At 45.1% G+C, this 27160-nt stretch overlaps 1 protein-coding gene and 1 long non-coding RNA gene across 27 annotated transcripts in view; one reads left to right on the top strand and one right to left on the bottom strand.

Moving 5' to 3' along the window:
* Positions 1-27160, bottom strand: part of APBB2 (amyloid beta precursor protein binding family B member 2) — a 382870-nt gene that overhangs the window by 53179 nt on the left and 302531 nt on the right. For all 26 annotated transcript variants that reach the window (XM_045474262.1, XM_045474245.1, XM_045474241.1 and 23 more), the window contains 2 exons: positions 20628-20774; positions 17097-17224 (listed from right to left, as the gene is read on the bottom strand). In XM_045474262.1, coding sequence (XP_045330218.1) covers positions 17097-17224; positions 20628-20774 — 275 coding nt within the window. The remainder of the gene's footprint in view (positions 1-17096; positions 17225-20627; positions 20775-27160) is intronic.
* Positions 13869-26482, top strand: LOC123596065. The gene is made up of 3 exons (XR_006711506.1): positions 13869-13878; positions 21073-21080; positions 26401-26482. It is a non-coding gene; the product is annotated as an uncharacterized LOC123596065 (long non-coding RNA).

The raw sequence follows: 27160 nt of genomic DNA, 5'->3' as shown, positions 1-27160 counted from the left end.
GCTAGGCCACCGAATGTGTGGGGGAAATATATTAAGAAATTCTACACCATCCATTAGATGCAATACTTTTAGTAATCGCCGCTTATCTTTGTAATGGGATCCCTGGTGGTAAGCAAACTGAGTCTGGCAAGCAAGTACCGTGAGGGCTGAGGTGGTTTCCGTGATACTATTATTCTCTAATTCATGTAGAAAGCCACAGATGTCATTTGGAGTGGTCAATAAATATTAATTAACTGTGGACATACATTTTTAACTTTGCCATTCTTTAAGCTGTTCTGGGATTTTACAGAGGGAAAAATACCCTCAAAATACTCCTGTTACAGAATGCATACCATTTGCCAATTACTGAAAACTTGGGAAACCAGGGGAAAATATCTGTATTTGAAACACCCTCTTGGTTAATGGGGCGTTACAACTGGACTCTGTGATTATTAAAATTTATATCCCATGTGTTTCTGTTAAGTGGTTTACAAATAAAAGGCGAGCATTCTATCAGGTTCTTAAGTTAGAAAAATGAAATTTAAAACCAAATGGAAGAAGTAATTCTGTAAATCAATTAAGTTAAATATTAATTTGAACCACATTCAACCATTTCTCATCCAAAAAAACCCAGCAGTCATATGGCTCAGTCTATTACTGAGGTTAAGAATTTAATTTAACTTAAACTGAGAATAAACTGAGGGTTGATGGGAGGTAGGAGGGAGGGGAAAATGGGTGATGGGCATTGAGGAGGGCACCTGTTGGGATGAGCACTGGGTGTTGTATGGAAACCAATTTGACAATGAATTTCATATTAAAAAAAAGAATTTAATTTAACTTGAAACTTTCTGGCAAAAAAGGAAACATGACAAATGATGCAATTTTCACCATTAACCAAATTCTTTTTATTTTTTTAAGTTTATTTATTTATTTTGAGAGAGAGAGAGGTGGAGAGAGAGAGAGAGAGAGAGAGAGAGAGAGAATCCCAAGCAGACTCTGTCAGCGCAGAGCCTGATGTGGGGCTTGAACTCATGAACTGGGAGTTCACGACCCAAGCTGCAGTCAAGAGTTAGATGCTTAACTGGCTGAGCCAACGAGGTGCCCCCATTAACCAAATTCTTTAAGAGACACCATATTCACTGACTGCAAAGAAAGCTACACTCATAAGAATATAAATTTTCAGGGCACCTGGGTGGCTCAGTCAGTTAAGTGTCTGACTCTTGGTTTTGGCTTACGTCATCATCTCATGGTTTGTGGGTTTGAGCCCTGCTTCAGGCTCTGTGTTGGCAACATGGAGCCTGCTCAGGATTCTTTCTCTCTCCCTCTCCCTAGCATGCATGCTCTCATTCTCTCTCTCTCTCTCTCTCAAAATAAATAAATACACTTCACAAAAAATATATATAACTTTTCAGTGAGGTCATGGGAGGTGGCATGCTAAGCAAATACAGCTTTGTTATAACTGATAGAGAGTTATCATTTAGAATCCCTACATCAGGGTACCTCAGTGTTTTCTAAACTGGTGAGCCCCAAACATGTTGATCCTCAGCCAAGTTCACTGATATGAAGCAAATAATGTGTTTTATGCTCACAAAGTATTAAGTTCAAGATAGCCTTCAGCAGCTAAGCTGTGTATTCAGGCCTCTCTCTGAGAGCAGGACATTGCATATACTATTTCTCAAAATGATTTGTCCATGGGATCTTTTAAAAATTAAACAGCAGTTATTAAGCTGGTATTGTTCAGTTCAAATATTTTTTTGGACAAGTTAACCAAGATCAGTGTTATTCCAATCATGATCAGCTAGTGGTCACAAACAGCATTTTAAAAGTTAAATAAACAGGGGAACCTGGGTGGCTCAGTCGGTTAAGTGTCCGAGTTTGGCTCAGGTCATGATCTCACGGTTCGTGGGTTCAAGGCCCACGTCAGGCTCTGTGCTGAACGCCTGCTCAGAGCCTGGAGCCTGCTTCAGATTCTGTGTCTCCTTCTCTCTCTGCCCTTCCCATGCTCATGCTCTGTCTCACTCTGTCTCTCAAAACTAAATAAATGTAAAAAAAAAAAAAAAAAAAAAAAAATTAAACAAAAAAAGTTAAATAAATAGAGGTAGCAAAGGAAAAAATCCAAGAACAGAACACATAGGGAAGATTAGCATTGTCGTGTTGAAGCTTTGGTTAGTTAAATGTGAAAGACTTTAAGAAGACAGGGGGGAATTAGGTCATGCCACAAATTACATTTCTTAGGGGTTACAGCAAATAGTTTAAAAATCAATGTGCAGAAAAACTGGTGACTAAAAATGTAGGGGTTCACAAAATAATTTTAAATAATTATTCACATAACAATTATTTACTTAGTTAATCTAACAACTGTCCTTACAAAATTTATTTTCCTGTGGGTAAATACACATGTAATCAGCAAGTTAAATAAAGCTTCCTTCAGAGGTGCTGGGGTGTAAGTCTCTATAGGTTCTGATTGTGAACCCAGAAGAGGGAATGGCTGCTTCAACAGAAGGAAACATAAAGGTTTCGTGAAGAGGCTTTCTTTCTTTCTTTCAATGTTTTTATTTCAATTTTTTGAGAGAGAGACAGAGCGTGAGCGGGGGAGGGGCAGAGAGAGAGGGAGACACAGAATCCAAAGCAGGCTCCAGGCTCTGAGCTGTCAGTACAGAGCTGGATGCGGGGCTTGAACTCTTGAGTTGTGAGATCATGACCTGAGCCCAAATTGGATGCTTAACCAACTAAGCCACCCAGGTGCCCTTTTGTGATTCTTGAAAGCCTCTGTGCTTTCTGATGGCTTAATCAGCTGTTCCGCAGATTCTCAGCATTTTGTATATTCCTTTGAACTGGCTTTGGCGTCCTGCGGGTTCCCTCAATCCTGAGCTAAATAAATCTTTGACCTGTTACTCACTATATATTTTTAAAATTATATTCAAAATAGCCTTATTAAGGTAAAACTGACATACAATAAACTGCATAATTTGAAATAAATAATTTGATACATTCTGACACAGATACACACTTGTGAAACTCACCATAATCAAGATAGTGAATATATCTAGAACTCCCAAAGATTCCTCTTGCCTCTTTATAACCCCTGCCTTCTACCCCTCTCCAGGTAACTGCCGACCTGCTGTCTGTCACTATAGATGAGCTGACCTTGCATTTTATAGAATTTTATATAAATGAAATCATACAACATATACTGTGTGTGTGTGTGTGTGTGTGTGTGTGTGTGTGTGTGTGTGTCGGCCGGGGGGGGGGGGGTCTGGCTTCTTTCACTCAGCACAATCGTTTTGAGATTCAACCATGTAGTTATGTGTATCATAGTTGATTCTTTTTTTACTGCTGAGTGGATCCTCGTATGGATATACCACAATTTATCTTTTCACCTGCTGCTAGATATTTGAATTGTTTCCAGCTTCAGTTACTATGTACTGCACATGAGAGCCTTTTTTTTAAACTTTCTGAAAAGTATGCTTGGATCTAAGTACTAAGGAGATAGAATCATTAGGGCTTCACTACTCCCTGCAGGTGGGGAAGGGAAGAGGACCCCACGTTGTTTATTCGTGCAGCTGATGGCACAGTCATAACCACAGTGGACTCGCAGGAGTTGAGTGAATGAATGCACGCGTGGAAACAAGTGAATGAATGCATGAAGCTACAAAACAGGAGTATGAATAACTTCGAAAATGGGGTCAGGGGTGAGGCTGACATTCTCAGTTCTGACCACAGATTTGTTTTGGCATTTCAGCAGCAGCTGTGATTAAACCAACAGCAAGGGTGACCCAGCCCTAGGTTAGCTAACTAGGGGCCACCACACTACCTATGACCTTGTGGTACGAATGCAATTAGGAGAGAAGCTTCTTTCAAAGGGATGTGAAATGGACTGCTGAATTTTTCGAGTTCAGACATCTGTTTATGGATTTTGGAGTGACTTGTGCCCTCTTATTCTTATCTCTATTCCCATTCCAGTTATGTCCAAAGGAAGACAGGGCAGGAGGGCTGCTGAGGGGCCAGAGCCAGAGGGGAGGGGATACTTTTGATCTGAACTAAATACCTATTTCACAGGTTTGGTAATCAAAGAGGGGTTAATGCTTTTTAAAAAGTGGTATCCCTACCTCTGCTGGTACTCTATGTAAAATTCCTGCAAAACGTATCCCACACTGTCATTCCCTACTTAGTTCACCTCCTGGGCCAGACCTGGTTTCAGTGCCCACATAGAAATGTTTGGTTCTACTGAGCTGAAGATGGAGACTTAAATTTTTCTGGCTTTGTCTCCAACAAATCTGCAGGTAGGGGTTCCCCCACAGGGGAGTGGCAGCAAAGGATTACGAGATCAAGAGGTGGGAGTCATGAATGATTTTCCAGTAACAAAGGGGCTCTCGACTCCAGCATGACCTGCTCCCTCCCGGGCTGCACAGCTCAGGGTACAGAGCAAAGGCCCAGGAGCTCTGCTGAAGAACAATCTCCAACAGGCCAGAGAGCTCTGTGCAGAAACAACGAGCCCTTGCCAGTGCAGCTGGAGCCATTCAGACTTGGTAACACGGGGTGGTGACCAGGCCTGGAGACGCAACCAGAGGCAGGAGGCACCAGGCCCAGAGAAGTAATCTCCCACACGGAGAAAGGCAGCCCAGGTCCAGCTGCTTTCTACTCATGGTTGCCTTCCTCCCCGTCCCTCGACTGGTCTGTTTGCCTGGTCCGTAAGCCCTGTCCTCGGCTCTCCCCACCAACCCCACTTTCCTTAGAGCCTATAATTGTGCATCCCTCCCCCAACCTACCCACCCCGGGGACTTTCATACATTTCTTTCCCTTTGACATGTTTTCAATGTAAAACATCAGACCAAATGACAAAATTTTCTAGGTTTTATTATTTTTCTTATTCCCTCTCTCTGCCACCCAGCTTCTCCAGATACGTGCATGGTGCTAGATCCAGTCTGTCACCCATTCTGTGTTCTTTTATTTATAGTCGCAACGACTATTCCTGCGTTTAGAGAGATTGAGCCTTTCTGTTCTGAACCAACTATGTGCCTCACTTATTTATATCCGGCCTAAAGTCTGATTTAGTATTTCCACTCTCTGGCCGCCATGTCCTTCCCAGCCTGATTCTGCCCCATGGACGTTTTTACCCTGAGAAACTGGGTCCTTGCTTCAGGGCCTGGAGTTTTATCCCGTTTTTGATTCCCTTTTCTCTTCTCTTTTCTAAAGAGCAGGTCCTCGGGGGTACTCTGGGAACCAGCCTAGAGGGAAAGAATTTCCAGCTGAAGTTCTAATAAAAAAGACACGGGACAGGTGCCTGCACGCAGGCTGTGGGCTCTAAGAGGGAGAGCAGGGTGACTAAAGAGAGAGGCTGGTGAACAGGAGGAGAGCAGCACCCGGGCCCCAGGGAGAAGCTGGTACAGCTCATGCTGGCTGGTGTATATGACAGCGGTAAGAAGTATCTGAACCCAAGAGACTGGACTGAAAACTCGTCACAGGACAATTTTCACCCATTCTCACTTTTCTCTACTAACAAATAACTCTACCAAATGCAAGTTATTTCCAGGATTTAATTCACGGCCTTGATATTAAAACACCAAGTCTGGCTTAAAACAAGAGCTAGAAGAACATAAAGTCATTGGAGGGAGTGTCTAAACATCAACGGTAGCCTTTGAGGAAGTATCATCTCATCGGTCAAGACTCACAGGGAACGAACAAGGGACAAATTTTAGATATTTAAAAACAAAGCGATGACAATTTCCCATGTGATTAAATGTCTCCTGAATTTTGTAGAATAGGTTACAGTTGACCCAGGGCAGTCTTTTAAGGAAATACTACTATCTTAATAAAAACAGTACTACTGGGGACAATTCATGACATGTCTATGAAGCCCTGCCATCCTGACAATGATCTGCACTGCAGGTGGACAGTCGGGGACACCAAGAGCCCCCAACATCAGTGCACAGGAAGACCCATGTTTAAATGGCAAGTGGTGGGATTCCTACTCCAGTACTGCTTCTCTTGACCTACTGTCGCTCTCAAACACTTGACTGTACTGCATGAGGTGAGAACTCTTGAGTCCCACCTGATGTTCTCTAATTCTTCTCGGCAACTGACTGTGCTACTGTGATATTGTAATAGGAAGACGACGACCAAAAATTCAGTCCCAGGTCCTGGTACAAAACTCCTAAAACCCTTGTGATTTCCTGAATGACAGGAGCAGCTTTTGTTCTAATACTTGGACTCAGTCCCTGGTTCCTGACATGAGAACTTTTAAAACCTTCCTAATCTCCATGGTGCATGGCTTTCTATGCTACTGTTATGGGCTGCCTTTTCCCTCCCCGCAGATACCTTCAGGATGGGGGCTGGTCACCAGAAAGACTAAGGTGTGATTAAAGGGCGGAACTCTCAGCCCCACTCCCAACTCCAGGGAGAGGAGAGGACTGGAGATTGAGTTAATCACCAATGGCCAGTGATTTCATCTATGATACCTACATAATGGAGTTTCCATAAAAAACCCGAAACAAAAGGGTTTAGGCACCATAGGATGGGTTGGTTAACGCATCCAGACGCCAGGAGGGTCATGTGCCCCAAACTCCCCAGGGACAGAAGGTCAAAGTCCTGTGTTCACCACCCTTACCCTATATACCTCTTCATCTGGCTGTTCATTTACAGCTTTCATAATAGACTGGTAATAGTACATGAAGTGTTTCCCTGAGCTCTGTGAGCCATTCTAGCAAATTATCAAACCTGAGGAGGGGTTGTGGGGACCTCTGAATTGTAGACCGGTCAGGAATATGAGAGAGTAACACCCGGGCCCTGGATTTGTGACTGGCATCTGAAGTCGGGGCAGTCTGGAGAGCGTAAGGGCTCAGCCCTTAACCTGGAGGGAGGGGGGGTCTGTACTAACTCCAGGTAGTTAGTGTCAGAGTTGAATTAAATTGTAGGACACCCAGAATTAGTATCTTCAGTGAACTTGAGAACTGCTTGGTGTGAAAAACCCACACAATTGGTGCCAGAAGTGTTCTGTGACTAGTAATAGATCAAAGGAGCCACGCTATGTTCTCAATCATTGGATTTGCCATGAAGTCAAAAATCTCTGATGATTACATCTGAGTAAAAGGGTTCAAAATGATAATCTGTGCATGAAAAGCAGTGGCTACCCATTCATCTGCAATAATAGTAGGCTTTTACAAATTCATCAACCACCTAATCCTTATGGAGCACACACAACATGCTAGTAACCAAGCTAGGCTCTGGGTTATAACAGTTACAATCTTTTCTGCTCTCTAAAGCACTACTCTGGGGCGCCTGGGTGGTTCAGTCGGCTAAGCATCCAACTCTTGGTTTCAGCTCAGGTCATGATCGCATGGTTCATGGGTTTCTAGCCCTGCATCAGGCTCTATGTTGACAGTGCAGAGCCTGCTTAGGATTCTCTCTCTCTCCCTCTCTCTCTATCCTTCTTACACTTGTGCTTTCTTTCTCTCAAATAAATACACTTAAAAAAAAACAACAACAACTTTGTTTAAAAAAAAAAAAGACACTAATCCATCTTTAAGTAGGTTGTTAGGCTATTTCTCCACTAAAATTACTCTTCCTTCTGTTCTCGGAATGGTCCAAGTATTCCAAAAAGATTGTGGTGCTTTGAGGACTGACACAGAGAATTTCTGAAGCCAAGCATGATGGATCACCTTCACGCTGCGACCAGAAAGGCCCATTCCTCATCTGGCTTGGGACTCAGGGCAAGTGTGAGATGTGAGATGAAAGTTGTTTAGGGACCATCACCAGAATTTTCTGCTCTCTCTTGACACGACAACCTCAAGCCCTCATTCTGCTGGCTGGTGTCGAAACACGCTTATGAGAAATGCTGGATTATGCACCGAACCAGTTAGAAAAACGGATGACACGTTCCTGAGAAGAAACCGTTGTTTTCATACAGTCATCAACAGGGACGGCACCACCATGAACGATCTGCTTGGAAATGCCCTCGCACACTCCTTGAGGGGCTTGTTCCTTGGACCATCATTTACAATGTCTTTTCTTAAAGGTGATTCGAAGCTGCAAGTATTAGCAGGCGTCCCAGCATGATTAATAGAAGGCAAGGAAGCCACTTGTAAAGAGATAAAATATAACTACAGTGTAAGCCAGCAAGATGGTCAAGTAAATCCTGATGCCTCCGCTTATCATGGGGCTGTATGAAAAAGAAATTAACTCTAGAGGTCAAGACAATACTGTGGCGCAGGGAGAGAATTATCGCTCTCCCTGAAGACTTTTCTCCCTGAGGCAAGACAGCACACACCCTAGATTAAACTTTCATCAGCACATCTGGAAATTCCATCAATCTTTCATTACGGTCTGGCTCAGAGAACCCTCTGCCTAGATGTCCCGTTAGGAAGCTCTCCATCCTCTATGTGGAGACCCTCCGATTATGCCTAGGGAAGGAAACAACAACAAAGGGGAAATAGAGGTAACTTTTGGAGTAGCTCAAAAAAAAAAAAACCAAGGGGCCCACTATTTCTGAATCCCTGTCACCTAAAACAGAACCGCCCTTTGTCACTGGCAACTGCCACCCATTTAGAAGGGAAGTTTCCTTGGCTCGAGCTGCACCCACTGCGTGATGCAGCTGAACAGAATGAACACTCACGCTCACTCGCTTGCTCACAAAACTTCTCGAATGCCCTCCCTGCAGAAGTGCCCTGTGTACCGTGTGGAAGTGGCTGCCTCCTTTAGCCAGTTGCTAACTCAAGGGTCCACAAGGGAGGGTGTAGCCTGGAGACAGAAACCACCCCAGATATCTGAACAAAGAAAATATCATACAAAGAACTGTATGCAGGTAATAAAAAGGCAAAAAGGAAACAGAAAGAGGTTACCGTGGAGGCAACATTGCAAAGGGGGATGGAGGGGCGGTGACCTGTAGGGTTGAAGGAACAAAGCACAGAGGTTGGAATTATTAAAAGCTAGAAGCCTGGAGGGGCCCCACGGAGGAGAACACTGAGGAAGTGTTCCCTGGCCATGCTGGCATCTCCAGGCTTGAAGGAGGGGCCCCAAGGCCCAGGGGCCCAGACCTTTAAAGAGGCACGGCAGCCAGCTGTGCTGGGGGCTCTGAAGAAGGGGCATGATGAAGCTCGTTCCGCATTTCTGCGAATGTTGGGAACACCTCGAAGTGGAGTTTGAACTGATGCAATGGGGTGAAGCAGCTTTTCTAGGGTGATGCTCATAGGAAGCGAAGTAAGGAGCAAGTCTCTTCCTCCTCCAGCCTTGCAGTCTTCTAGTCAGAGCCTAACAGGCAGCAAACCAGACAAGCACAGACGAATTCTGCAGAATCTCGGCCTCAGAAAGCTGAGCCACCTGCAAAGGGTGGGTTTGGAGCTGAGACACAGCAGTTTAATACCTGGCTTAGGAAGCAACAGGTCACGGGCTCGGGAAGCTAAGGTGACTGGTCTCCAGACCACGCCAGAATGCTAGTTGTGTCACCTCTTTTTTTTCAATGGTAGTTTCACTTGGCAAGTGTCAACCCAGCTCCATTTCCCAGAGTCCCTTGCAGCTGTGTGTGGCCAACAGGATGTGAACAGAATGTGAGTATACGTGAGGTGTGCAAGTTCCAGGTCGTCTTGCAACTTAGAAGACAGTCAGTCCCTTGTCCTGGTCAGACTGGAGGGATGGCACGGCCACCACCTAGAAGGAGCATGAACCCGCATGGCACCGAGCCGCACTGAGACGGTACTGCATGTTGCAGACTGCTACAGATAACGTGTCCCTAGTGTTTCAGACAATGGACCTTAGAACACTTGATGCAGCAGCCCAAAACATACCCTAGTGAATACAAAAAGGGTTAGCTCTAGGACAGCAGCAGAGCTGGGCAATGCTTGCAGGTACCCTGAGGAATGCCGGTAGAACAGAGGTATGGGTAGGAGAGGAGAGACAGTCAAAAAGGACTTTGCCTTTCTTACAACGACCTCCTACAGCAGCCACAAAGATCCTAATTCTGCCCTGCAAGCATTACTATTCTAATGCTCTTTCTCTAAAGGGGAGGAGGGCATCCTAGGTCCCTTATGGCTGGGTCTCGATTCCTCTTTTTCTTTTTTTAAGCAACCCTCTAAAGATGTAAAAAAATCATTCCTAGCTCAAAGCCATACAAAAAGAGGTCTCAAGGCCCTACTTTGTCAACTTCCGCTTTCATTCTGCAACTGTGGTCTTATCTCTTCAATTAAGAAGCCAGATCTTTAAGGACAGGGACCAGGCCACAGACTTCAAGGGTCTCCCTCCCGATCCCCGCTTATTTTAGACCATCTGTCACCTCTTGTCAGGATGAACAGAGGAGCCTCTATTCAGACAAATGAAAATCTCAGGAGTCTGGTCTCTGTGCTGTGGGAACCTGAAGGATCATCTAAGGTAAGTCACACCCTGTGTCCTGAGCCTCCTAATCTCTAAAAGAAGTTGGGAGATATTGTTACTAAACTACTTTTTCAATTTAAAAGGCTCTGAGTCAAAGTTTTATGTATTTTAATTAATTAATCCCAGTATTTCTCAGGACCTTTCCTGTCCCCACCCCCAAATTAAGCAGTGTTTTTAAAAGAAATTAAAACAAGACAACAGTGGCAGGAAAACAAGAAGAAGAACTATGTGTAACAAGAGCCTTTTAAAACAACTTAAACCAGGCAGGGTCTTGCTGGCTAAAACCAGATGGGACCATCCTAAGAGATGAGAATATGAAAAAATATATATATTTGGGATACTTGAGACTCACTATATTCTTTAGATAAAAGTTTCCTGAGATCTTGACCAGATAAAACAATTATGTCAAGGTTAAATTCATTTGGAAATTTATGAATTATCTATTATTAGAAATTATTCATCAACTGCAACTTCTTACTCAACACAGCTCCGGAGGCAAGGGAAACAAAAGCAAAAATGAACTATTGGGATCTCATCAAAATAAAAAGCTTCTGCACAACGAAGGAAACAATCAGCAAAGCTAAAAGGCAACTGACAGAATGGGAGAAGATATTTTCAAATGACATATCAGATAAAGGATTAGTATAAAAAATCTACAAAGAACTCACCAAACTCAACACTCAAAAAACAAATAATCCAGTGAAGAAATGGGCAAAAGACATGAATAGACACTTCTCCAAGGAAGACATCCAGATGGCCAACCGACACATGAAAAAATGCTCAACATCACTCATCATCAGGGAAATACAAATCAAAACCACAATGAGACACCACCTTACACCTGTCAGAATGGCTAACATTAACAACAACAGGTGTTGGCGAGGATGTGGCGAGAGAGGATCTCTTTTGCATTGTTGGTGGGAATGCAAGCTGGTGCAGCCACTCTGGAAAACAGTATGGAGGTTCCTCAAAAACTTAAAAATAGAACTAACCTATGACCCAGCAATTGCACTACTAGGTATTTATCCAAGGGATACAGGTATGCTGTTTCGAAGGGACACATGCACCCCCATGTTTATAGCAGCACTATCAATGATAGCCAAGTAGGGAAAGAGCCCACATGCCCATCGATGGATGAATGGATAAAGAAGATGTGGTATATATATACAATGGAGTATTACTCGACAATCAAAAGAATGAAATCTTGCCATTTGCAACTACGTGGATGGAACTGGAGGGTATTATGCTAAACAAAATAAGTCAGTCAGAGAAAGACAAATATCATATGACTTCACTCATATGAGAACTTTAAGATACAAAACAGATGAACATAAGGGAAGGGAAGCAAAAATAATATAAAAACAGGGAGGGGGACAAAACAGAAGAGACTCTTAAATATGGAAAACAAACAGAGGGTTACTGGAGGGGTTGTGGGAAGGGGGATGGGCTAAATGGGTAAGTGGCATTAAGGAATCTACTCCTGAAATCATTGTTGCACTATATGCTAATTTGGATGTAAATTAAAAAAGAAAAAAAATAAATTATTCTTCAAAACTAGGAAAGAGATGTATAAAGCATCTTCTAGAAAGAGAGGTTTCATAATACAAACTTTAGGCATAAATAATATCACAGCATCAACATTTAACCTGAGAAAATACTTAAAAATTTTTTTTCAATGTTTATTTATTTTTGAGAGAGAGAAAGAATGTGAGTGGGGGAGGACAGAGAGAAAGACAGAGAATCTGAAGCAGGCTCCAGGCTCTAAGCTCTCAGCACAGAGCCCGATGTGAGGGCTTGAACTCACAAACCGTGATATCGTGACCTGAGCTGAAGCTGGACACCTAACCAACTGAGCCACCCAGGCACCCCATCCGAGAAAGTACTTTATAAAAAACATTTGTGCCCAATGGCTGTGGTCATTGCTATTAATTATGAAGGGATTTTCTCTTCATTCTAGCAGGCCCGACAGAATCTCCATTTATGAACAGTTACTTATTAAAACTAATTCCAATTTTTCTTAAAAACAAAGGCAGCAATCTAGTGTTGGCACTAATTTAAATGAATGAGTTGACTGACCAGAGGAGCATTTTCCAAAGTGTGTTCCATGTGACTGCATTTCCATGAAGAAAAGGGTCCCAGTGAACATCAGCACAGGAAAACCTCCAAGAGGGTCCAGAGTAAAGGGGCTCTTTGCACTTTGTTTAACCCAGCTTCCTAACAGACTCTAAAATCTTGTTTTTCCCTCTCTGGGACAGCATATGAACATCTTACCTCATTAGTTCCCCATAGACATGGCTACGGACGTCACTCCGAAACCCTCTGACTATCCCATCTACACAGTTTCCCTTCTCACGGGAAACAGATGGGATCGGCAGATACTACTGCATATTGGCAACACACACAGGGGTCTGTGTGTCGGATCCTTCCCAGAAGACGGATCCATATCTGCCACCATGGATACGGTGTTAAAGGCCCCCATGTTCAGAAACTATGTTTGCTTGCTTTGGATACCTGTATGACGGAAGAGGGGGAAAGCTGTTTCCCAGGGTCTGAATGAGTCAGAAGAGAGCTGTGGCCAGCAATCGGCATGGGTGCCTGAAAAACAGGCTCCTGAAATCCTCCCACCCATCCTTGAATGACAGCTGGCAGGCTCACAGAGGTAAGAGAGGTGGCTCTCCGGTGGTCTGCCTCAGTCCCTGGGGGCAAAGTGCCAGCTCTAAGGCCCAGGGCCATTTGTACCTGTGAAGATGCCCTCCTTCCCACAGCAGGAGGCAGCAGGGAAGGTGAATTTGGATACTCCCCAGTACTGCCTTGCATTGGAAATACAAGGCTTATGAAACTCCTTTCACCAATCTGGAGGTCTGAGAGCCTTGATCTTTATCTTGCTGGGATCAAAAGGAACCAAAGTACAGGCACGCCTGGATGGCTCAGTCAGTTAGGCACCCGGCTCTTGGTTTTGGCTCAGGTCATTATCTCGAGGTTTCATGAATTCAAGCCCCGTGTCAGAGAGCGTGGAACCTGCTTGGGATTCTCTCTCTCTCCCTCTCTCTCTCTGCCCCTCCCCTACTCATGCTGTCTCTGTCTCGCTCAAAATAAAGAAACTTAAAAAAAAAAAAAAAGAAGAAGAAGAAGCCAAAGTATAGACTAGCCAAGAGAGAGGAGGTAGCTCTCTCTTTGTTGGGCAGCAATGCAGAAGTGCTCTACAAAACACCACAACAAAGGCAGGCACAGCCCTTGAGAATAAGGCAAAAAGTTCAGCCCAGTCCAGCGATGACCCACACCCCACAGAGAGCCACCATCCGGTGTGACTGCAGCTTCTTCCATCACCCATGGTAAGAGGGTTCTCCAAATCAACCTTGGGGATCAGTGGGGGGTGTCACGGACAGATCACCTCCCCACCCAAAGTAAACTTACTCCCTAAGAAACTTCCCCAGAGGAAATCAAAAGCCTTGAGATAGTGCTAAACCCAAAATAACTTTAAACAAATTCTGAAATTCCATGGCTCAGTGAAGCACTCTGAATTTCAAGAAAGATTTTGTGCCCTTTTTTCATTCGAACCTCAAGAAATCCCCTAGGAGCCCTTGCAAACGAATACACTGCCCTGGTTTGATTTTCTGTGTGTACCTGATCCCACTAACTGACAAGCAGATTATTACAGGGTTAGTGGGGAAGAAAGAGAATGGAATCGCAGGAGCTCGGGCTTGCAAAGCAGACAGCAGAGGGTCAGGCTTGTGGTAAGTTGTCCATAAATGTTAGGGACTGTCACTGGCATTACCATGGTTATCTTATTACTCACCAGAGAACACAGAGCCCAAGTTCCAAGGACTGTGCCTCTTGAGTTATAAATCAAATCAACAAGTCTTTGCTGGGCACCTAGAGTGCTGAGCTGGGCATGTAAAGGGCTGCATTCACCATATCGTCTCTTCCTCACATTTCATTAAACATATCTTTTTAGAATTCAGAGACACCGGGGGGGGGGGGGGGGGGGGGGGGGGGGGGGAGAGAGAGAAGAAATCCCTTAAGAGATTCCATTTTCTCAGTAAGGAAAGTTACAAAGGAAATGCAAAACGGGCTCATTTTTGCAAGCAAAATGAAACACTTTTATGTTTTATTCATGCAAAATGAAAACCCCTTTCCTTTGCAGCATTACAAATTGAATTTGCTCGTGTAAATTGCTGTAAAAAAAAAAAAAAAAAGAATTAAAAGCAAAAGAAAGTTAAAAAAAAAAAAAAAGCAGGAATACAAAGGCCCTTTCTTCTAGGGAATGAAAGCTCAAGGGACCAATGGGGAGAAACAGAACCTTTCACTGGCAAACATACTTTTTTATTTACTGCTTCCAAAAGCAATCCGACTCAAGGGCCCCCAACCCAGTGCAGAAGCTTGAAGTCCTGACAGCCAGTGTGGAACTTGAGGGAATTTCTAAATGACACTTATCTGTTAACACTGAGCAAGAATAAGAAGCGGTTTCAAAAACATGGTTAACCGAGCCCACATTTCAAAAAACACAACCAAGGCAATGTAACCGAATTCATACTGCTATCATTGGGGGGCTGCGGGTGGGGGGGGGCTCTTCTTGTCTTGGAAGTTGGAGGATAACTGAACTCATCGTGTCTGCAACAGCCCCTCATCCCCCTGTATCCAATGATAAGCTGTCCTTGAAACCTGAGGTCTGACTCCTCCCATATTCACCCTGTCTTTGAAAGGAAGCTGTGTAATTAGATGTATCTGCTGGTCTCTGTTCCCTTCACGAATTAAGAGCTAATCTTCATTAACCATTTATCACGTCTCCATCACTGTGCCAGTTAACAATACGGACACGACTGTATATATACACAATATATACAAGTGCTTTGTGGCCCCTATTATGATCTCCATTTCACCGATGAGAGAAACTGGGATTCAGAGCTTGAATAATTTTGTCAACTGGATTTTTGAGTATTTTTTTTTCTCTCTGAACACGTGGCGTTTGGCCTCAACTTCAAAAACTGGGTAGGCTGAAACCGTCATCAATGAAAATCTGCTTATGGTCTAATCTTAAGAAAGGTTAACAATCCCATCTAGTTGTACATGCATATAATGATCTTTACCGAGGCTCCTGCCTTTAAAACAACCTTGGGGGACAGGAACCAGGCAAGAATCGAGCATCCTACACCCTTCCATTAAGGCTAATGTTTTCAATGATGAGCAAACCTCATCAGGTATTTTCCTTGTAAAATTAATCAATTCATATCAACTCATCCCTGTGGTGCTATAGCTCTGGCATGGTTAAGTGAATGACAGACAGGTGTATACGCACGAATTATCCACTCATTCCCCCCAGTGCACCTGGCCCAGCTGTCACCGTTCATCACTCCGTTACAAAAGCTCAAAGACACAACTCGGGGTGCCTGGGTGGTTCAGTCAGTTAAGTGTCCGACTTCAGCTCAGGTCATGATCTCGTGGTTGGTGGGTTCGGGCCCTGCCTCGGGCTTTGTGCTGACAGCTCAGAGCCTGGAGCCTGCTTCCGATTCTGTGTCTCCCTTGCCCTCAGCTCCTCCCCCACTCACACTCTGTCTCTCTCTCCCTCAAGAATAAATAAACATTAAAAAAAAAATCCAAAAGCTCAAAGACACAACTGTGCCCTTAGGAAGCTTTATCCAATCAGCAGGCAAAAGACACTCCCGCTTTCTCTTTGCAGACCGTTTATTCTTATGTCTGGTTATAGCAAAAATGTTTGTTCTTACACTGATGAGTGCATAACCATTTTTCTTTCTGCTTGGAACCTGAAACTGAATCAAAAGACTACCAAATCTACCCGGGATAAACCAAGGCAGAGCCCCCAAGAGAGGACCACACGACCCAATAAACCAGAATGCCCAGGAATGGAGCCATAAGCCCAGAAGAGCATCTTTCTGTCATCTGGGCTTTTCACTTGCTTTTGTCCATTTTCAACAAGGAAACAACTAATCATCGTATGCCTGATCCCTAAATGCTAGGAGATCCTCAGATACTTTGAGAGTTGCCGAAGGTTAGCTATAATTTAAGAGCTGAATGCATTTCATGTAGCCCAATTACTTAACAACGGTATCCAAGTATGAGGTCTGTGGTAACTGCCACTTTATTATTTAAAATATGTATTTGGATTTCCTTATTTCCAGCCATCCTAGAGAACAGACGATTCACAACACATCTAAGAAGTACTTGCTGTAAATAACAAACGTTGAGCAGAATTTCAGAAAAACATCGAATGGAATTTTGAGGTGAGCAGACATATCAAATGTTAAAAAAGTTCGGGCAGCCCCAAACCCCAGAAGTTCCTGATCGGCATGATTTAATGATCTAAAGCTCGTGGTACAACCTCTCCCTTCACGCAAGCCCTCTAAGAAGGAAACACCAACAGGAGGGCTTCTGAAATGGCTAAGACTAACCCAGACTGCAGAGAAGAGGGGGAAAAAAGGGCAGGGGTCCAGAGAGCCTGGGTGAGTCAGCAACTCAGATGAGGAGGACGTGCAGGAGGAGAAAGATGCACAACTCGAAGACAGGATCCAGAGTTGACAAAAGGTGTGAGGGGCAGAAACCAGGAAGGGAAGTGGTTTGGAGGGTTTAGGAGGCAGGGACAGAGATGTGCTTTTACTCTTTCACGTTTCTAAGGACAGTCTATGGACACCTTTCATGTTCAGTGAGGGACAACAACAGCGAGGCCACACTTTGGTGTGAAGGTAAGACTGGAGTGGGGGGAGAGGGGGCAAGTGACGGCACCAGCGCGGGGTACTCACCGGCCGTTGTCGCGGCCCACGCCCCACACGCGGATGCTCGCGATGGGCTGGGAGTGGAGCACGGTGCGGTCCATGGGGTCCACCAGGCTGAGTGTGTCGTTCTCCAGGATCAGGTACATGTCTTTCCCCTGGGGTCCCAAAAGAAAACACGCTCTTTTTCTCGGGAAGCTATGGGTCATGATGCCTGCAGCCATCTAGGGACATCATTTCAAGGGGCAAAAGAAACCACCCTTCAAGTCTGTTATTTGTTTTCCTAAGAGCAACATCCTCTCCTGACTAAGCATAAGTCTGGGGCACCTGGGTGACTCAGTCGGTGAAGTGTCTGGCTCTTGATTTCAGCTCAGGTCATGGTCTCACAGTTCGTGAGATCAAGCCCCATGTCAGGCTCTGTGCTGGCAGGACGGAGCCTGCTTCAGATTCTCCGTCTTCCTTTCTCTCTGTCCCTCCTCCACTCATGCTCTCTCTCTCTCAAAAATAAAGAAACTTAAAAAAATATGCATGAATCTTTCATATTCCCCCTACACCCAGCTTCTCCCTCCCTTTCCAAGTCCTCTCAAATGTATCCTTAGCCTGCCTTCTACCCAGCTCTTGTTTTTCATTATTTACAATTCTGAATCTTGACTCAGGGAAAAAAGGCTAATGGAGGGGTTCCCTGGAGAATCTGGTCTTTCGCTAACTCCACGCCTGTCATTCTCATCACCTGTCTCTGTCCATCCCTTCCTCTCTGGTCAGACCCTAGCAGGCATGTCCCCGACGGCCTTCCCACAACCATTACCATCGCATCCCTTGGTATTTACAGTACTTTGCATCTATGTGATTTGGTTGACAAACAGCAGGTGCATTTGTGGCATCTCTTGGTACCACAACAGCTAGTGTTTATAGGACTTTATCGCATTGCAGATATTATGCCATGTGCTTCGGGCACATTGGTTCATGATCTTTCCGACTTGCCCTGAGAGCTTGGTGTGCTATTATCTCCAATTCACGGACAGGGAAATTGAGGCTTCAAGGTTAGGCAACATGCTCCAGGTCTGACCCAGAAACTGTGAGGCCTTTAGCGACGTGGTGCTGCTGTAATACCACAAGGAGAGGCCGAGGTTTCTCACTGCTTGCATGGCTCTTTAGGGTTTGGCCTCCTGTCTCCTCACATATGTTGGCTCTTTGGGGCCAAGAACATTGGACTATTCAATTTTATTCCCCCTGCAATTCCTCAGGCATCATTTGAGAAATTACTAAACATTTGCTGCACACTAAAAGACGGTGTCCTTTCCCCCACACTTAGCTGAGGGCAGCCCTCTGGTGGTTTTCAGGAGATGCAAGATGGCTGTGCCTCGGAGAGCTGGGAACGGAGAGGGGGCAGGTCCCAGGTGGTGCCAACCAGGTGATGCACACTGGGATTACTGAGAGCTGTCTGGGCATGTCTGGTGTCTTCTCCTTCCTCTCCGTCCTTCCCCCAGGAATGAGGCACTGACTGTAGCCTAAGAGATCTTCAGCCAGACCTGCTAGTGAGTGGCCCCCAGTACAACTCCCACCTGGTAACCCCCACCCCACTTCTGTCCAGCTGCTGCATGGCAAACACCTTGCAGATACTAACACACTCTGAAAGCCTCTGTTTTAATGCTTTATGGGATGTGAGCCATGGTCCCCCTCACTGAGCAGGGTGATGCATTTCCTTTGAGCTAACTCAGCTTAGAAACCCCAACCGGTCCTCCCAAAGGTCCCAGAGGCTGTCTTTGTTGGTTAGTTCTACTGGCCATCACTGTTGGTCAGAACCGATGCCAATTTCCAGCTGGTCGTCTAAACTGAGAATGGCTGGCTGAGTACGGAGTGTCCCTGAATGAAAATACAGCGTGGCTTCTGCTGGGTCATTCAGCACACTCATAGCTTCCCATGCACATCCTATCGATTTTCTCATTAACACACGGCAGCTCTGGGCTGCCCAGCATAAAGTCTTGCTAATTGGTTTTTGTTACCCCAACAGCAATGTGTATGCAGCCGTCATCTAAAGATGAGACACTCATCCAGCACTCATGACTATATTTTCAGTCAGTCACTCAAACATGTAAGGAGTTGTGCTGTATGTGTGAGGCATGGCAAAAAGGCAGAGCTCATAACCCTAAGCGTTGAGCTATACTTCATATACTATGAACTAGAAACACTGCCTGAAGAGTTTATTATTCAGAAGAGGAAAGAACTGAGAAAAACAGGAATGGCATAGCAGGGTTAAGTAGCAGATTTCTGGCCTGGCTGCTCCCTCACCCTATATCCCCATCCAAAGTTCTCTCTCTCTCTCTCTCTCTCTCCTGTAGGAATCCTGCCAAGTGGAGATTCCTTTAGAATTTTACTAAGCTCTTCTAAGTATCTAATGCTAAGTATGGTGGTATTAATCAGTCACTCACACATTAGTATAAATTACTTTCTTCTAAATTCTAGCTGAGATTTGTTCTTTTGGTGGAATAGCATTTTTAACTGAAGGAGATGGCAGGTAGATAATTTGGTGGGAAAGACATGTCTGGGTATTTGGGTGGGAGGTGGGAAGTAATGCAGTGAAAGTATGGGAAAGCCAAATACCAAACAAATGTCCTTTTCTTGGACAGGAGAAAATTTTTCCCTCTTTTCCCCATGCTCGAGATCTGAAAGTCTGGATGGCAATGCAGCTCAGCCCCATTCTAAGGTACAGAGACTCCTCCAGGGGAAGCCTTGGGAGCCCCGCTCTCATTATGACACAGCTCCTAGGGTAACGTGACGGGGGCTCCAAACAGCCCATCAAAGATGTCAGGGCTCTGGTGACCCTGGGCATGGTTTAAGGGTCATGGATTCATGCAGCGAGCACTGTTTCCAGGTGCTCCTAACATACCTGCTCCCCAGATCTCCAAGCATGGTAGGAATATGGATTTTCCCGTTTGATATGATTTTTATACGAATTTGGTATTTTTACCTATTACGTTCCTTTCTGAAATGATGTCAATTAACATTTCAAAAACAGAATTACCTTATTCGAAGTGAGAAAAGAATATATAGGCATCCATTCTAAAAGCTCAGGTATAATACTGATTTTCAGATTATAAATAAAGCAGAACGTGTTATAAAAGGATAAGTTGTCAACTTTTAGAGTACAGGGACATCAAACATTGCTGCGTGTATGTGTAGGGGTCACATTACCCTTCGAGAACATACTTTCAGAGAGCTCTTCTCTCCTTCCTACATAAGGGTGCATCCGATATTGCATGCAAGTTTCGGGGTTTCGGGGCCCTAGCACCCATTCATACATCTCTGGGGCTCAGAGATACCAGGTCAGACCCTGTCATGTAGACACAGAGAACTGTTCTCTGCCAGGGCCCAGTCCTCACTGGGATCTTGGCTGGGCTAACAGACAAATCAAAGGGTACACCATGTGCACACTACCTGCCTTTCTGGGAAAATGCACCTGATAAACATCCTCAGTATCACATCCCGCGGAGCTCTGGCGTCTCACAAAGTCCAGCAGAGCATAAGCAAGCCTGCCATTAATTATTCCCACGTTGTACTCACCTCTCCCCAGATGCCGACCGTATCCCGGATGTCATTTTTGCAGTAAGAAAGCTGCCTGATGCAGTTGTTGACGGCAACGCTGCTTTTACCAGGGGCGAGGTCCTCCTCTGCCATTTCCACCCATCCCAGGGAACGCACAGCAAAACACTGGAAGACAAAGCAGAGGGCATGAAAGTACACACTGATCATGGCCCCTCTCCTCCAGTGTGCCCAAACCCCCTGCAAGGTAGCCCTGATGCATCTTCAGTTACCATATCATGTCTGGTCATCAAATTCAGCAAACAAATCCTCCACTGTTGGAAAATTACACTGTGACTGTTTTTTACTGTTAAAAACATGTAGTGATAAACAACTTCTTGCCTACTTTTCTGTGTGTGTTCAGATTTTTGTCTCAGAGTGTATGTAGATTACTAGAAGTAGAATTACAGGGCTAATTAGTATAAAGATTTTTAAGTTCCTTTACCTGTGATAAGGCGTTAAATTTTTTTTTTTTACATTTATTTATTTTCGATAGAGAGAGACAGAGCACAAGTAGGGGAGGAGCAGAGATAGAAGGAGACACAGAATCCAAAGCAGGCTCCAGGCTCTGAGCTGTCAGCACAGAGCCCAACGTGGGGCTCGAACTCACAAACCACAAGATCATGACCTGAGCTGCAGCTGGATGCTTAACCCACTGAGCCGCCCGGGTGCCCCGGCATTTTTTTTTTTTTTTAAATAGTAAGAAATGCAACACCCATGAAATTTACTACTTGTTAAACGCCTAGAACAAGATAATGGGAGAGAGAAATAATTAAATACATATTAGGTACTTGTTTCTAATAATGATAAAGCAAAATGTGTTTTCTAGTACCCAGAAATGAAGGAAAATAGGGGGAAAATGTGCTTTTGTGATAATAGGTCTCGGGTCCTATAGCATCTGTAATTAGCACCAAATCCTGAAAGCCCACACAATGGACAAGTTCATAAGATACTTTACAGCACAAATTCTTTTAATGGTTTTATCCTTTAGAGATATTTTATTTGAGATCACACTCCTTGTCTTCCTTTTAGAAATTCGTTTCTTCAACTGTTTCAAAATATAGAAAGTATTATATGCACATTGCAGCAAATGAGAAAATTCAAAGATGTATAGAAAAGAAATTCACGGGACATATGAGGGGTAATTTGACTACAGATCTGCTTGCTGTCAATCGCCAGGGATGCTAGGTGGCTGAAATGGGGCGGGGGGGGGGGGGGGGCTCCCAAGCTGCACAGCACTTGAAGAAGAGCCTTCCCAGCCCAGGCGGGGCAAAGGAGGGGCCCCGGCTCTGCAGGAGCCAACAGGCTGGCTCTCAAAGAGCATCTTGTAAAGTTCCCAGAGTGTACTTCATAATCAGACTGAAGAAGAGGCAGTTAACTAGGTATGAGCAGTGAACAGGACAGCCCAACTGTTGAAAAAGACAGAAAATGCCCACCCCACCTCCAGAATGCAAACAGCCAGGGACCCCGGGAACGGGGAATGTACCTCCATTCTTTCCACGACCGCTGCCCTAAAGTAACCTCTAGCTTCCTTAGAATACATTTACACTGAGGTTTTGAACCTCCCCCCAACTCACAGGGCTTGGCTGCCAACAAGGACCACCGAGGGCAGAAGAACTCCCCCTCCCCGCTGGTGGGAGGAGTCCCTTGGAGGGTTGGAGGCGGGCTCTTGGGAGGGCCCAGCTCTGACCCATAACCCGTGCTAGTATGAAAACCAGATAACCAACCGCCCCGTGCAGTTGCCATCTCCGGACCTGCCTGCTGTCCCAGCTGAGTGTATTTTTGCTTTGATCACTCTTGAATGCTTGCTTGCTTGCTTACGTGTGGTTCTGAATTCCTCCTTGGCCAGACTCAAGAACCAAGGCCGGGGAACATGACGACTTACTGCTGACGAAATGAAGAAATGCTACGAACTGTCCCAAAGTGACCACATTCAGTCCAGTTCCACCTCCCCTGTCTCGCCCCCACGCCCTGACAGGGCACCTCCTTCCCCGAGTTGCTAACCACGTTCTTTCAGGGGGCTAAAAACCCCACCAAAGTACCCATCTATTTAAGCAAACGGCACACAGGTCCTTCAGCCGAGTGGGGACACAGTGAGGTATCTGCATCAGCACAGGGAACAGAACAGCAGCCCTGAGCTGACGGTGGATAGGATGCCTTCTACAAATACACCAACAAGACAAGGTGTCCCTGTGACAGCTGCAAAAGCTACTCAGCGCTCTGTGTCCGGAGGGAAGTTTCTGGGAGACGCCCTCACACTTCATCCAGTGCAGCGAGACCACTCACAGGGGAGGCGGATGCCCACGGGCATGAGGGCAGCCGTGACCAGCAGGGGGGTGGCCTCTGTCAGTGGCGGCCCGGGCCCGTCTGCAGCTCTGCTTCCTCAGCACCGAGACCAAAGTGTGTTTCTCCTGGCGGGCAAGTCACACCCACCCACACCACCGCACACACCTTCCCCAGCTCACAACCTCCGGGGGGCAGGGTGAGGGGCTGTGCCCCTCAGTGTCCCTTTCTGCTTCCTGCACGTTAGTGTAACTCACTAACCTCCTCCTTGTCGGTTCCAGCGTGGCCCCACATCGGTAAAAACACAGTGCCACAATGATGGGGTTTTGGGGTGGCAGTGGGGTTGGGAGCTGACGGCCAAGAAAGAATTCCTGAGACGTCTTTTGATGTAAAGACAGTGATTTTATTAAAGTGCAGGGACAGGACCCATGGGCAGGAAGAGCCGCACTATAAGTGTGTGTGTGTGTGTGTGGGGGGGGTGACCGGTTTATGGACTGGGGAAGGGGGAGATAAAGTTGAGAGAGTTCCTGAAGGAACTGTCACCTGCTGTCCACGGATTACTGGAGGCCTAGCTATTGTCAAGCTAAGGTTGTCTTCCCCTCTAGCAAAGCATTAACATTAAGACAGGAGGGAGTTACGGAGAAATGTTATACTCTGCCTGCCTCAAGTATTTGTCAACGCGCTGCAGGTTATAAGGAAACTGAAGTTTACCTGCCATTTCCTTCTGCCTTTGATCCCCCCATCACTGTGGAGGGAAGGGTGATGTTGGGGCTCCAGGAAACTGAGTCTATTAGGCTATTGATAAGATTGCCTTTTTCCCGTAATTTACTAAGATATTTGTAAACTGATGGAGACTCTATCAGTTTAACCATTTGTTTTCTGTCCTGTCCTTTGTCCTCGGGCAGCAGGAGGGCCTGAGGAATGCCACACATAGCTCACCTGGGGGCGGGGGAGGGTGCTATTAGCCTGTACTTTGCCCTCAGCTTGCCCCACACTCCCTCCTCAACAACCCACCCAGCCTGCTTTCTGATCTTGTCACATCCCACCTTGTGATGAAAATCTCTGCTTTTCCACCTTCACCAAATAAGCGTGTGGCGGTTTCCCCATAAGCCAACAAGCAGTTCTCAGACACCAGCTGGGTGTCCTACGATTCAACGCCATTCTGACGCCACCTGCAGACAGTCCCACAAGAGTGTCTCTCCTCCCCCCCCCTCCCCGCCACTTCAGATGCCAGTCACAAGCCCAGGTTATAGACTGCAGGTTCCAACAACTCACTCCTTGGATTCAGTTCATTTATTAGAGCAGCTCACAGAACTCAGAAACATTTTACTTACTACCTTCCACGCCCGCCCAGGTACCCTGTTCTCCCCAGTCTCCATGTGTTCACCATTCTTTTGGGTTTGTATGGAGACTTTATAACTTAGGCAAGATTGATTAATTCAGCAGTCACAGGTGCACTGGTGATGGAACTCAATCTCCAGCCCCTTCCCTCTCCCCAGGGTCCGGGGGGTGGGACTGAAAGTTCAACCCTCTACACACCAGGTTGGCTCCGATGGCCACCAGCCCCAGCCTAGGGTGCTTTCCAACAGCCAAATCATTAGCATAACAAAAGTGATTAGCATCCCAATCACTCTCAGCACATCAGGGAATTCCAAGGGTTTGGGGAGCTGTGAGCCGGGACCAAAGGTAAGCACCAAACACAGGAGAAATATATCTCAACATCCAAATATATTTTTTTCTTATAAATCACACTGTCACACATCTCTAGTGCTCTCCTCCTGTGTCAAAAAAGAATTGGAAACTCTCTTGACTTGGAGAACATTTATATCATCCCAACCTACTTTAATGCAGAAAATAAACACAGCACAATTGTATCATCCGACACAACAAACCAGGCATTGTCCAAATGCCGAAGGTATTATTAATTCATTTACTCCTCACGTCAACCCTTTGAAATCAATACTACGTTAACTGTACCCATTTTCTAGGTGAGGAAAGAGAAGGAAGCATCAGGCTAATAAGTGGTGAACTCAGGGTTCAAACCCAGGCAGTCGGACCTCTGGGCTCCCACTCTTAACCACTCTCTATTTGTCTGAGATTTTGCTGGAAGAACAGTGTCAGAGAGGGCAACAGAACAGCCAGCAACATCAGCACAACTGTGAGTATATATGGCCCAGAGCAGGGACAGCCTGGATTAAAATCTCAGCTCTGATTTACTGGTACTGTGATCTTGCCAAGTGATTCACACGATCCCAATTTTTTCCTCATTTACTAAAATGGAAAGAACACGCTGAACATTTGTTGAATGGAAAGAGCAAATGAATAGAGTGCTACAATAAATCTTAACTGGAGTTATCAAAGGGGGAAAGAAATGAAAGGACAGATTTGAAGTCAGGGTGACCACATGTTCCGACCGTCCCCACGATAGTTCTGGTTTATGTTTGCTGTTCTAGCAAAATCACTGAGTGGCTCCTTTTACTCTCAAAAGGGTCCCAGTTTGGATAATAAATTATTATAGTCACTCTAGTCAAATTCCAGTGATTCTGCCTCTGACGTGAAAACTGAGGTTTGAAGGGGATACTGTGATACGCCCAAGTGGAAACAGCGTCCGAGATTGACAGAAGCTGCCATCAACAGACCATCTGGTGATTCTGGCAGAGGTGAACGGCAAAATGCCAGTATGACCATATGAATGGTCATATGCCCTTTAAACTAGAAGCCAGGAACACATTTTGCCTGCTACAAAGTCCTACAGCCCGTAAATACTCAAAAGGAATTTATTAACAATAAGTAGGGAATACTGGCTGCTTTTTGTCCTTTGAGTTCAAGATTTCAATCTAAACAAGCTCACTGAAACTCAAGGGTATTTTTCTTGGCTCAGAAATGCACATGGTGCATGAAGTGCATTGTTTGTCACACCGATAAAAAGAAAACAAGACCCCTTACTACATTATTACAACGAATTTAAGTTAATTTTCCTTGTGCAATCTTGCTGCTGTTGTAATTCAGTTTCTGATCTATAAAGCTTCACCACGGGTCCCCGTGGCCTAAGTAAGAGGAAACAGGTGTAAGGGGAATAGCTGAGAACCACCAGGGAGTGAGCTCGACTTCCTACCGAAGAACCAAGTGACAAAGAGCAGCCTGTGCTGTTTGGTGCTGCCCCCGTGTGGCGAGGAAGGTTTACAACCACCACCACTTTTCCTTAAGCTCAGAAATAATGGTACTTAGTGTAATCAGCTCTGGGAATAAACATTTGTTTCAGAGTACGGAAAGAGCCCAAAATATTCAATCAAAAAACCCCAAATATTCAATCAAAAAACCCCAAATATTTAACCTTTTTCAAAATTTAAAGAAAAAAAAAACCCAATGTTTGCTCTTTGATGTTCCTTCTTTTTCTTTCTTCTTTCTTTACTTCTTTCTTTTCTTTCTTTTTCTTTCTTTCTTTCTTTCCTTTCTTTTTAAAATTGTAAAGTAATCTCCACACCCAACATGGGGCTTGAACTCACAACCCCAAGATCAAGAATTGTACACTCCACTGACCAAGCCCGTCAGGCACCCCGATGTTCATTTTTCAGTAGCTCTTTACCAAAAGGGCACAAATGAGTAATGGTTCAGGGAAAGGACAGTGTCATCGTATGAATCTGGATTTAAGTCACAACTTTGGGGAAGTCACTTCAGACCTCTGAGTCTCAGTTTCTTCATCTGCAAGGTGGGAATAATAACAGTACCTATACTTTAGAGCATTGTTGTTGGGCCTACATGAGACAATGCAGATAAAGTGTTTAACATAGCGCCTGGAATACAGCAAGAACTTGATAAACATTTGTTATATTATTGACAGATTTTAACTTTCCTATGTGTGGGTTTTAAAGATCTCTCTAGTTTCACAGACTGCAGCAGAGGCTAGCATGTGGAGATGTGCTGTGGGCTGTGGTACATGCAAGGACAGCACCCACAGGCCTTCGTTGAAACACAGAAAACTGGCCCCTGGCCCCACAGTTTCTGATTCAGTAGGTCCTAGTAGGGAGTCTGCAAGAGAATCTGCATTTCTTTCTTTTTTTTAATTTTTAAAATTAAAAAATTTTTTTTAAAGATTTTTGAGAGAGAGCGAGCGCGCATGCACATGCATGAGCGGGGGAGGGGCAGAGAGAGAGGGAGACACGGAATCCAAAGTGGGCTCCAGGCTGAGCTGTCAGCACAGAGCCCTACGTGGAGCTCGAAGTCAAGAACCG

The sequence above is a fragment of the Leopardus geoffroyi genome, chromosome B1 (assembly GCF_018350155.1).
Source record: "Leopardus geoffroyi isolate Oge1 chromosome B1, O.geoffroyi_Oge1_pat1.0, whole genome shotgun sequence".
Lineage (NCBI taxonomy): Eukaryota > Metazoa > Chordata > Mammalia > Carnivora > Felidae > Leopardus > Leopardus geoffroyi.
Note: the sequence above shows the minus strand (reverse complement) of the source record. Positions and strands in the feature narration are given on the sequence as shown.